Source organism: Schistocerca piceifrons, chromosome 3 (assembly GCF_021461385.2).
Source record: "Schistocerca piceifrons isolate TAMUIC-IGC-003096 chromosome 3, iqSchPice1.1, whole genome shotgun sequence".
Classification (NCBI taxonomy): Eukaryota; Metazoa; Arthropoda; class Insecta; order Orthoptera; family Acrididae; genus Schistocerca; species Schistocerca piceifrons.
Window position 1 is genome coordinate 282766849 of NC_060140.1, and position 13179 is coordinate 282780027.

At 42.7% G+C, this 13179-nt stretch overlaps 1 protein-coding gene across 3 annotated transcripts in view; it reads left to right on the top strand.

Moving 5' to 3' along the window:
• The window catches only part of LOC124789393 (mpv17-like protein), a 222900-nt gene that overhangs the window by 178961 nt on the left and 30760 nt on the right, over positions 1 to 13179 (top strand). Inside the window, exons 1-2 of one of the 3 annotated variants that reach the window (XM_047256727.1) lie at positions 7009 to 7191; positions 12881 to 12975. In XM_047256727.1, coding sequence (XP_047112683.1) covers positions 7078 to 7191; positions 12881 to 12975 — 209 coding nt within the window. In that variant the 5' untranslated portion in view covers positions 7009 to 7077. Of the gene's footprint in view, positions 1 to 6985; positions 7192 to 12880; positions 12976 to 13179 lie in introns of those variants that run through there. The other 2 variants (XM_047256729.1, XM_047256728.1) reach the window with 2 other exon arrangements.

Sequence of the window (13179 nt, forward strand, 5' to 3'; positions counted from 1 at the left end):
AGTTGGCCACGTTGTTAAAGTCATTTCAGATAACGGACCGCAATTCAGATCGATGGTCAAATGACGGTATGTTTGTACGGATTTCCCATGTAAACGATTTCTTGAATGTGAAAATTAAAACTTCGTATTACGTTTTGCTGTCTTCAACTGTCACACCAGAATGGTCAACAAGTGACTGTTTGGAAGTCTTAGACCAACTTAGGAATTTTACAAAAAATGGCTCTGAGCACTATGAGACTTAACATCTATGGTCATCAGTCCCCTAGAACTTAGAACTACTTAAACCTAACTAACCTAAGGACATCACACAACACCCAGTCATCACGAGGCAGAGAAAATCCCTGACCCCGCCGGGAATCGAACCCGGGAACCCGGGAGCGGGAAGCAAGAACGCTACCGCACGATCACGAGCTGCGGGCTAGGAATTTTACCTAGGAACAGAATTTTCTCGGGTTCCCTGCTAATTCTTTTGCTAAAGAATGACTGTGGTAGTAGTTGTATGCTTCGCGCACAGTTCTTTTCAGAGACTCACGAATCTCTACTAACTTTTGCTTGTCGTCATTTCCGCGTTCTCTTTTGAACCGAGAGTGCAACAGCCTATGCTTCCTCGGCATTTTCCAAATCTCATTATTAAACCATGATGAGTCTTTTCCGTCCTTAATCCACTGACTAGGTATAAAGTCCCCAGATTACTATTTACAATCTGCTTGAACTTTGTCCAGAATTCTTCTACGTTCATCTTACTGGAACTCAGCGATATCAGTTCACTGTCTAAGTGAGATGCTAACAACTGCTTATCTGCTCTTTCTAACAGGATTGCTATAATGAAATCATGATCGCTCATCTCCGTTTCCACACTGACGTTGTCAGTAAAGTATGGACTATTTGTAGCAACAAGGTCTAAGATATTTCGATTGCCTGCGGCTGCCGAACTAGCTGCTCAAAACAGTTTTCAGAAAACGTATTAAAAAGTGCATCTGTCTGCACTCCCTGCAGTGAATCCATAGACATACCAGACTATACTCGATAGGTTAAAGTCGCCTTCAACTATTAATGTATGTTATGGATATTTACGCACTACTGGCCATAGACTTTCTTTGAATGACTCTAGAACTGTCACAGCAGAGTCAGGTGGCTGGTAAAAACATCAAACAATTGACTTGGTTTCACGTAGACTTGTTACATGCGACCCGATAACTGCACTGTCACGCTCATCCCACCTCAATATAGAAAATATTTTTGTCAATTGAAATGATCACTCCCCCTCTTAAGGCCTCCGTCTTTCCGATATACTTTCCATGACTCCCTAGATATCTCAGAGCTATCCACTTCGGATTTCAACCAGCTATCAATCCAAAGAATAATCTGAGTGTGAGAGGAGACCAGTAAATTCGGCAACTTTGTCACGAATACTTCGACAATTTAGTAATAAATTTTTGACAGTCGATGTGTCTTTAAGCGCGCTCTGACTTCCCTTGCTGCGTACTGACAGGCGAATGTTCATCAGAATACCTTAAACTAATGCCTAGCTTAAAATAGCCTCATGTGCAGTCCACAAGGACTGCTTCCTTTGTGTAGTGCATCCTGACCTATCATGGGGAGTTTCACAAATCCCCGACCAATAAGGCAGGTCTGGAAATCTGCATCCAAGACCTTCACAAAGACAATGAAACATTTGTTTGAGACCCTCCACTCGGCTCCAAACCAAAGGACCCTGATCAACTCTCAGAACAATAATGCAACTGCGAGCTCTGCTTGCGCCCCACGCGTGAGGCCAGTAGCCCACACCAGAGTTGTAAGCCGCCTGTATGAACTGGGGTTTGCCTCAGAACCCATGCGATAGCAGTCATTGCTGCCGATGTGTGCCTCAACTTGCAGACGACGGAACCCGCACGCTTGATAGCCGCAGGCAAGGCCACCTTCACACCTCGGATGAGGCCCCCCGGTAGACACATCGAGTGCACATTGGCTTTCTTTCCATCCCTGGAGGCTATCTGCCTCAAGGGCTCCATAACACACCTAACGTTGGAGTTCCTAGCAACTAGTAAATCCCTTTCTCTGTATGCCAGCTCAGACGCTGCTGAAGGGGCAGCCACCTGTCCACTCACAGGATGAATAGACGAGGCCAGACGGCCAGTCTCCACATTGTCCCTCCGCCTTGAGTGACGCAAATGTGTTTCCAGCCTCCATTCTCTCTGCTGTGAGGGCGGATCCACTGTGTCGGGTCACAATCATTTCTTTTCCGAATATGATACGAATTCCGTGTCTGTGGGTAGGTTGGCACGTAATTTCACAGCTTGAATTGATGAGTGAATCCCACAGAAATCATATTTGAAGTAATTATGAGCTGGAGTGCGGTATTGAGTTCCACTCTCACACGTGCCGGTGTGGCCGTGCGGTTCTAGGCGCTTCAGTCTGGAACCCCGTGACCGCTACGGTCGCAGATTGGAATCCTGCCTCGGGCATGGATGTGTGTGCTGTCCTTAGGTTAGTTAGGTTTAAGTAGTTCTAAGTTCTAGGGGACTGATGACCACAGATGTTAAGCCCCATAGTGCTCAGAGCCATTTGAACCATTTGAGCCTCCCACACCCTTCCGTGCTGACTTTTCTTGGTTGTCGTCAGAGATTGTTTGTTGCTTTGTTGATCTGTGTTAGGATGAAATTTAATTCTGAGTTGATGAAGCCAACGTACGTGAATACCAGAAAATGATTATCTTAACAGATTTATGTGTAGCGTAGATCAACGTGTACGTTAGTCATATATATATATATATATATATATATATATATATATATATATATATATATATATATATATATGTGTGTGTGTGTGTGTGTGTGTGTGTGTGTACGTGTGTGTGTGTGTGTACGTGTTTGTGTGTGCGTTTTCGGGAGAGTTAGGGGCGCTCTACGACTAGATTATCAAAGCCCTTACGAAAAAAGTAGAAATGAATGTGATTAAAGAGGAGAAAATGCGAGAACAGGCATAAAAATCAATCCGAGATAAAATCGCACTTTGTCTCACCCTGTCTCAGCCACGGTTACCTGCACATCACAGTAACTCACGTAATGGAAGGTAGCGTTTGAAGTGTTCAGATAGTCTAGAACTGTAATCGTCTAGCTACTAGTACAAAACAACAGTTCATGTCAACAACAAAAAAATGTTCAAATGTGTGTCAAATCTTATGGGACTTAACTGCTAAGGTCATCAGTCCCTAAGCTTACACACTACTTAACCTAAATTATCCTAAGGACAAACACACACACCCATGCCCGAGGGAGGACTCGAACCTCCGCCGGGACTAGCCACAAACAGTTCATGTCATTCACGATGCATAGGAAATTACAAACGAGCGTTGTGACTGGCTATCCACATTCCATTTATGATACGACGTGTTTGCTTCCCATCCATGGTTACGCTAACCGTTACAGCAGCACACAATGGAAGAGCTATGAACATGGTAACTGCACTTTTACCGGTACAGCCAAGCAGACTTCAAGACGATGACCTGAGCGTATTGAAGAGGAGAGATCTGCTATAAAAGAAAAAAATTCTTTTAACGACATGGACTATAAGAGGCGAAGGTGCAAAAGTGATAGAAGGTATAAAATGTTTGTAATAACGGGAGTTCAAATCAGTACACAATGTCGCTAAAATTAATGAAATTATAAATTACATTTATAGTACAAATACAAATATCGGTCGTACGACACTATCAACACTGTACTTTAACACGATAAAATACAGAAAAAATGATAACACACAAAAATACAAACAGACGTGATGGGTCCTTGGAACTCCTGCCTCAGCAGCCAACTAGCCCCACATCGGACTCGGATACCTGCTCAGTCAACAGTCGACATCATGAACGCAGCACCTGTTTCGTAAAAAGACGTGACGTGACGAGACGTGACGTGACGTGACTCGACGAACTTCTGACAGCATGTCGCGTGCACGCTACCCGCGTTGGCAGACACGATCAGAGCGATATTACACGCCACGTCCAGTATTACGTTAGATAGGGTTAAGAGCAAATAGGTGGCGGGGTCCTGACGGAATTCCATTTCTGCTTTACAAAGAATACTCTACAGCATTGACCCCGTACTTAGCTTGCATTTGTCGCAAATCTCGCCCAGCACAAAGTCGAAGCGACTGGAAATAAACGGAAGTGACTCTTATTTGTAAGAAGGGCAAAAGAACGGGCCCGCAAAATTGCAGATCAATGCTTGAAAATATTCTCAGTTCGAGTATAATAAATTTCTTCGAGAGGGAAAAGCTTCTGTTCACAAATCAGCACAGTTTTAGAAAGGACTGATCGTGCGAAACTCAGCTTGCCCTTTTCTCGTGTGATATACTGCGAACATGGATGAAGGGTAACAGGTGGATTTAAAATTCCTAGATTCTCGTAAAGCATTTTACAGGGTGCCACACTGCCGACTATTAACGAAAGTACAAACATAAGGAATAGGTTCCCAGGTATGTGAGAGGTTCAAAGACTTTAAGTAACAGAACCTCGACGGCGAATTTTCATCAGAGACAAGGTTATCGTCAGCAATGCCACAGGGATCTGTGGTGGGAGTGCTGTTATTTCCTACATACATTAATGACCTAACGGACAGAGTGGGCAGCAACTGCAGCTGTGTGCTGGTGGTATGTTAGTGTATGGGAAGGTGTAGGAGGATGCAAGGTTATTTAGACAAAATTTCTAGACGAATGAGAGCTATCTCTAAATGTAAAAAAAAAATGCAAGTTAATGCAGATGAGTGAGCAAAATAAACCGATAATCCTAAATTAAAGTTTCCCTGAGACATTTAAGTCTCTAATTTATCTACGATAACGTTGGAAGCTGAAGAAATGAATTAAAATTCGTGCTGCAGCTGGGGCTCGAACGCGGGCCTTTTTGTTTACTTTGTTTTTCTTTTTCTCGGTATTGTTCGTTGGTTTGGTCTGGGCGGACGTCACGAGACATCCCTTCAAGTTGATTCCTTCACTCAGTTTTTTATTACAGAATGCGAGCAGCCCTCTGACCGAACACGCTGAGTTACCGTGCCGGTGATCATTAGGCAGATATGGTATTACACCATCACACCATTATGGTCAACATAGCTGCACGAACTACCCAAGTCAAATACCCTCCCCAACACAACTCCATTTCACATTTCCCCTTATATTGCAATTATTAACAGGGCTCTCCCACATTGGAATAGCACCCCAGCATTGGACGTAATGGGGAAGGGCTGCCTAGTAAGCAAGAAGACCCTGATATGAGTACAGTCCGCAGCGCAAATTTTAATTCACTTCTTCAGCTTTCTGCGTTATCGTAGATACATTAAATATTTAAATGTCTCAGGGAAAAATTAATTTAAGATCTATACGATCACATTTAGTAGAGCACTTCCCCATTACGTCCAATGCTGGGGTGCTATTCCAGTATCGGAGAGCCCTGGTAACAGTGACAATACAAGGGGAGATGTGGATTGGTGTGTGGGGGGGTATTTGGCTTGGGTAGTTCGTCCAGCGATGTTGACCATAATGCTGAAGTGGTGTAATGGTCATCATATCTGCCTAGTAAGCACGAAGGTCCGGATTCGTGGCCCGGCCGCAGCACGAATTTTAACTAACTTTTTCAGTTTCCAACGTTATCATAAACCGATAATGTTAGAGTATGGCATTATTAATGTGCTGCTTGACACAATCACGTCGATTAAGTAACTAGGCGTAACGTTGCAAAGCGACATGAAGTGGAATGAGCATAAAAGGATTGCAGCAGGGAAGGCGAATGGTCGAGTTCGGTTTATTGGGAGGCTTTTTGGAAAGTGTGGTTCATTCGTAAAGAAGACCGCATGTAAGACGCTAGTGCGAAACATTGTTGAGTAGTATACGAGTGCTTGGGATCCGCACCAGGTCGGATTAAAGGAAGGCATCGATGGAATTGAGAGGCGAACTGCTAGATTTGTTACCGGTAGGTTCGAGCAACCCGGAAGTATTACGGAGATGCTTTGGTAACTCAAATGGGAATCACTGGAGTGTAGGCGACGTTCTTTTCGAGGAACACTGTTGAGGAAATTTAAAAAACCGCATTTGAGGCTGACTGCAGAACGGTTCTATAGCAGCCAGCGTACATTTTGCCTAAGGACCACGAAGGTTAGGCAGATTAGGGGCTCGCACGGAGGCATGTAGATGGTCGTTTTTCCCTCGCTGTATCTGCAAATGAAACAGGAAAGGAATTGACTAGTAGTGGTTCAGGGTAGCCTCCGCCACGCACCACATGATGTTTTGGGCAGGATGTATGTAGATGTAGATGCAGGTGTAGGAAATCTATGGGATGAGTTAGAAGATCGCGCTAGACCCCAGAGTTCTACATCACAACCTTCCCTGGTTTCTGTTCACGAGGAACAATGGGCTGCCCTTCCTTCATAGACTTTCAAACCCACAAAGCGTCGCCAACAGATTTCTAGCCATCATGATGAAGGGTGCATACACGCCGTAACAATGGGTGCCAGTAGGTGTCCGGACACTTTTGAACATAATGAGATTTTCACTCTACAGCGGAGTGTGCGAAAATATGAAACTTCCTGGCAGATTAAAACTGTGTGCCGGACCGAGGCTCGAACTCAGGACCTTTGCTTTTGGCGGGAAAGTGCGCTACCAACTGAGCTACCCAAGCACGACTCACGCCCCGTCCTCACAGCTTACCCGCGAAAGGCAAAGGTCCCGAGTTCGAGTCTCAGTCCGGCACACAGTTTTAATTTTCAGTTTCACTTTTGAACAGATAGCATATGCCTGGACATACAGCAAATCCAGTCACATTTACTTAGCAACCGTCAACCGTGAAAATTATCCATCACGTTTCGTACTGCTGACACTCATAGTGACTAGTGGGCCGAGGGCAGCTCGACGTACAGTAGAAATCTAATTTACAGCGTTCGAAGAGCGGTGTAGATCGCCTATTCCGGCAAGAGACTGACCAGTTTGTCTGTTGCAGCGGCGGCGCATGCCAGCGGTCGCCTGCGCGTCAGGCAGCCCCGCACAGCAGGTCAGCAGCTGCACGAGCCGCAGCCGCAGCGGCAGCAGCGAATGGCCGCCCGCCGGCTGTTCCTGCGCTTCCCGGTGCTCGCCAATTCGCTCGTCTACGGCACGCTCTACACCGGCGCGGAGTTCTCCCAGCAGACCATCACCCACAAGATACTCGTGAGTACACACACTTCAATTAAACATCGCTGTACCACATGATAAAAATGACGAATTAGCAGAAGGAAATATTGAAACAGCTACAGGCTGATTAAAAATGTGAACGGTTCAAGATATCGAGACAAGGTTTCCGGCGTTTGATGGCAGGCAGGGTGGCAAGTAATTTGATCCTGTTTTTAATCGTCTTAACTCTTGCATTAATTGATATACTGAAGCAACAAATTAACAAGTGAGATTGAAGAATAAAATGATTGTTATGAAGCAAGGATGTTTATTTTACTCAGCAAATGAATTAATGAAGGAAATATGGGTATAGGAAGAAATGCCTAAGGGTTGGAGAATGACAATAATCTGGCCGTTGCTTAAAAAAGGCGATAAGGGAGAGTGCAGCTTTTACCAAGGGATTACTCTCTTAGGCGTACGACGGCTGTTCGGAAAGTAAGGTCCGATAGGTCGCGAAATGAAAACCATAGTGGAAATCAAAAATTTTTTATTCGCAACAGCTACCTCTCTAAATAGTCGCCGCTCTGACTTAGACATTTGTCGAGGGGTTGTACAAATTTTCCAGTACCCTCGTCAAAGAAAGCAGCCGTTCGTGCTTTCCGCCAATTCTCTACGCTGTTCTGCCTTTCGTTGTTTGTGCCCAAATGTTGTCTTCGTAGCCAGCGATTCATGTGAGCAGAGGTGAACAACATAGGGAGCCAATTTAGAGCTGTATTGTGGGTGATCAAACACTTCCCATTGCAAACGCTGCAGGAGCTTCATTGCACTGCAGAATGCGGCTGAGAATTGTCTTGAAGAAAGAAACGCACGACATTTATGTTATGTGGGCTGCATCAGGTGAAATATCTCACCAGATCCACATACTTGGCGGCAGACGCTGTTGTTTTAGGAATTTCTACTTGATCACTTTCCGCTCTGAACTGAAAAGAGCGACTTGAAGCGATCGACAAGCACACTGAAGACACTGCCCAACACATCTGTGCAAAGTTCCATCGGATTTTCACAGTAGTGCTCATTTCGCGCATAATCGGACCTTACTCTCCGAATACGCCTCGTGTAGTGTGTGTAGTGAGGTTTTAGCCTGTCTGGTAGAATAATGAGCGGAAAGTATACTACTGGGTGACTATCAGGCTGGATTTAGGATAAATAGATCCAGGATCAATTAGATAATTTTATTGAGACAAATGCCAGAGATATTTTATGAATACGATAAGCACCTGCATCAGTTGTACGTTGATTATAAACAAGCATGCGACAGCGAAGACAGAAATAAGATTTTACAAACTGCAAAAGATTTTTAGAACCCCTTTAGAATTAGTCAGGTTGACGGAAATGACAATGGAAGCAAGAGATTGCAAGGTCAGAATAGAACCAGAATTGTCAGGAGAGGCCTGCGACAGAAAGATGTTATCTTTGTGCAACTCTCTAACTTAGCACTAGAGAGGGTAATTCGGTAAATGTCAGAAAACTCAGGGGAAAGTCTTTAACCAGCAGGCCCAGGTGGTGGCGCATGCTGATGAAGCAGGATTAACTTCTGGGAATGTCAGAGCTTTGAAGGATGATTATGTTACATTGGAAGGAGCAGTCCGGAAGTTAGGACTGAACGTGAATACACGTAAATCAGGTAAATTGTGATAGAGGATCCTGGAAGGGACAGAGGAGAGACTTTAATAAAAATAAATGGGAAAAATACCAAAAAGTGGATAATTTTAAATATCTCAGTTCGATAATGATAGGAGATAATAGGACAACAACAGAAATTCAAAGAAGGATAGCATTTTAAACTGACGCTATTATTACTTGTAGAATATATTCAGAAATGTCAGTAGGACTACAAAAATAAAAATATATTAGACTATATAAAGAACTGTATTAATGTATGGATTGGAAGAGTGGGTGTTGACTACAAAGGAAGAGGGCTGCTTGTTGACATGGGAACGGAATATTTTGAGAGAGACATTTGGGCAGTGAGAGAGAAAGAAAGCTGGAGAATAAGGACAAACGCAGAACTGCAAACACTTTTTGGACAGATGAATATTGTATGAAAATCAAGCAAGGAAGAATAAGACGGGGTAGTCACGTACAGAGAATGGCAGGAACTCGACGTGTTGCGAAAGTGTTTATAGGAAAGCCCGAGGGGAGAAGGAGAAGATAAGACCCAGGAAAAGGTGGCTAGAAGATACTGAGGCGAATCGCAAGGCAGTGGAAGTCGGTAATTGGAAAGAAAAGCAATGGGTAGAGAAGAATGAAGGCAGGTGACAAAGGAGGCCACGGACTGCATCATCGATCAGTAAGTAAATAGATATGTCAAAGTGGAATGATAAAACTATTTTAATGGCATTCAAAATGTCTTCAAAATACGAATACAATGACTTAACGCTCCTTAATGCTGGTGTTAAAGGTATTAGCAGAAGTATGTGAGAAATGTGTTGAAGTTGGAAGCCAAACAGACCAGAATTGATTACGGCTACCACAGCCTCTGTTGTGCGTAGTGTATCATTAAAGTGAAATGCTGGACCTACATTAATGATAAATTTAGAAAGTATCAGCTCAACGTCTCCAACACTGTTCAACTTTCGGAAGTGGAAGCAGTAACAGGCAACTGGGTCTCCTCTGAAGTTCTTTGGTGCTATGGTCTCTTTGTACGGTTTCAGGCGCAAATGTATGCATAGTACTTTCACAAAGTGCTTGAGATGTGGGTTTTGAAAGGCTGTGAGATGAACCATATGCTGTTTGTTTCGGGAGTCACACAGAACTATTAGTTTCAACGGACAGAATACCAAAAGTAGTTTGAAAGCCTGCTTATACGACGCCTGTCTGGGGCAGCGCACACGAAGGGCATTAGCGTTAAAAAGTGCATAAATAGTGCTACGAAGAAAAATATCTTGTTAACGATTCGCGCACTAGCAGTTAAGTGACAATAACACAAAGAACAAACGACAGATTCCTCGAAAATTTGCATCAGTGATATGTGCAATAAAATTAGGTCAACTTGTAAATAACAGTTGTCACGTCATCGCATGTAGCATATGTCTTTAGCCTGAAGATAGCCAGTGGGTGTTCGAAACCGGTGAAACTCAGGTTATTTTGTCATACAAAGTATGTAAAGTATAAAGAAAGAAACACAATCACTTAAACTCCGTGGGTAGTGTGTCATTCTATTCCATTATGTTTCGCGGCTGATCACTAACACATTCGCGATCGTAATGTTCTCCCTGCCACTAGAACAGTAAGGTTGCTGAACAAAGAACACTAGGATTCAGAAGGAAGATAACAAAGACTTATTTTTGGAAGACATAATTCAAACATGTTGTGGCCGTTCCCTTCGTTAAAAGTAAACATTATTTTACCATATTTAAAAGTTATTTGATAGCTTCCAATCCAGAGCTCTACAGTCCAGCTGAAAACGTATGCTCGTTTTAAAATCTGGCCGGTGTGGAACTGCCGCAATAACAGGCTAAAATAAAAATCTCTCGGGAAAATTAAGTTATCAGTAGAAATGTCATAACAGCGGCTCTAGATTTAGTATCTGACTGCAATATAAAACTATCTGTCGTTACTGGTGCCGCTAGCAAAACAATTCAACACAAAACGTTGATCCACGGAAAAAGTGATTGAAGCGCAGAATTTAAAAACTGCAAACTAAATGCAATTGTTTAGAAATAAATGGAGTACTCTTTCACGTCAGTTCCTTTTGTAAAATAAACTACCGCTCACTCATTTAAAAACATAATGAATTTTTCCAATAGAATTACAGACACTGTGCCTCGTAATGTTAAACTTCCTAACAGCTTTTAAAAATATAAACGATAAATTCAATAGCCCTGGTCTGGAGCAATTATGAACACATCACTCCACAATGAATATACCGCAGCGACTGACTATTTTAAAATCAAATCTTAATTGCTTCCTCTTAAAAAGACATCCGCAGGTGGATTACATAGTGCCTCTTGTTCTGCGTCTCCACCGCATCCACATCAGTTTCTCGGCTACTCCATTGCCCGGAGCGGGGTGCTGCGTTGCAGCTTGGACGTTCTTTGCGGTACTTACACAACAGGCTGTCATAAAATTATTAGTAAAACAATATTTCTGCACATTTCGCTCTTCTCTCATTACTCAACAACCATTTAAATTTCATTATTTTCTATTGTTATTGGGTTCTCCTTCTTAAGCATATTGCAATTACTTGAAGAGAATTTTATGCTTTTATTTACAAAGCATCTTCTGTGGTCATTCTGGAAATATGGATACATATGTTCGTACATTTTTGTTGTGATATAACATCTATAAAATTAGCGTTCAATTTACTCATGGTGGATCTGCCTTGCGCTTAAATATTCTGCAAGTCACTGCTTTTTCCCTCGTTGTTAGCGGAGTTTGAGGTCGGAAGAAACTTTGCTGTACAAATACACTTCGCATTTTCATGTCTTTTTTTAAAGCGGTGTTTGCATTTCATTTCACTTTATAAATAGAACTCCAGTTACATGTGTTCGCACTAAGCACAGTATTAGAGTGTTTATGTTTGATCATTTGTTTTTCATGTAAGTTGTAAGTGTGTTTGTGTGTGTGTGTGTGTGTGTGTGTGTGTGTGTGTGTGTGTGTGTGTGTGCGTGTGTTAGTGAGCATGGTTGGGTCGGTGTGAGTTAGTGCAAATTAGTCAAGATCTCTTATACCTTCGTCAGAGATGTGAGTGGTGGAGGAGGAACCGGGTTGAGAATTGGAGCTGTGGTATGAATTTGAGGGGGGGGGGGGGTAGTGATTATAAGAAAGAAACTGTGCAAGGAGATGGTAGTGGTGAGTACAGTCTGGCTGGGGTTAATAATGAGTGGGTGACGTACGAAGGATGTGGTCGTTTGTATTATATTAAGTGGTTCTGCAGTTCTATTTCTAAAATGGGATGATGTGCGAATAATGCCATTTCAGGATAAGAGAAAGTGCTTTGAAAAAAAAAAGGCAAAAATTGCCAAGTATGTACGCACAACAGAGTTTCTTTCGACCTCAACCTTCGCTGACAACGAAGGGAAAAGCAACTGTTTGCGGAACATGTGAATAGCAGGCAGAAAATCCGTAAGTAAGTTGCACATCAATTATATAAAGGTTTTAATCCACAACAACAAAAATGTGCAAACATATGTATCCATAATTTCAGAATTATCACAGAAGATGCTTTGTAAATAAAAATGTAACGCGTCTAGTGTATAATTCTCCATAATTAATTGGGGTAAGCTTAAGACGAAGAAACCAATGACAAATTTATCAGCTGCTATGGAAGATGGCCATGCAAACAGACATTCATTCTCTTCATTTATGAATATTAATTTAATACTTTGCAGCCGAATAACAAAACATATTTAAGTGGATCAGTGCAGTGTGAAATGCATTGGAGTAGTTTGCAGGATTAGTTTTTACGTAAACTAAATGCTCAAAAGTTTCAATAAGTGTTTTAATAATATCCATTGCTTAGGAAACGAATGGGTTTAAGTCAGGGTGTGGGATACAGTTTTAGTCTAACGTTGTTATAGAGAATGTCCGGCTGGATAACTACCATAGATGATTGGGCAGCATAAAAGTCTGGTTATTCATGTTACGTTACAAGCTGGGAACAATAATAGTTGAGGACGGAGACAGTGTAACCTGTGAGAAATATAGCTTTTGGTAGTGAGACGAGATCGCACACTGTTCACAGAGAGCACCGGACTCAGCACCGCATTACGACGGCCCTTCGCTGCTGAGGTACGCCGTCTACGGCAGCGTCATCCAGTCCAACATCCTGCTCTTCTGGTACCAGCTCCTAAGTATTTTCAGTTTCATACGCCGCCGCATTTCTCGCAGAGGAGACAGGATGCTGGTTTTCGCCTGCGTTTACACTATTCCGTACTCTTTGTTTCCAATGGTGCTACTTCAAGCTTCGTTATGGCCGAGACAAATTGAAAACGCTGCTAGTTACTGATGAAGGAATCTAGTGCATTCAGGTTGCACTTGTAG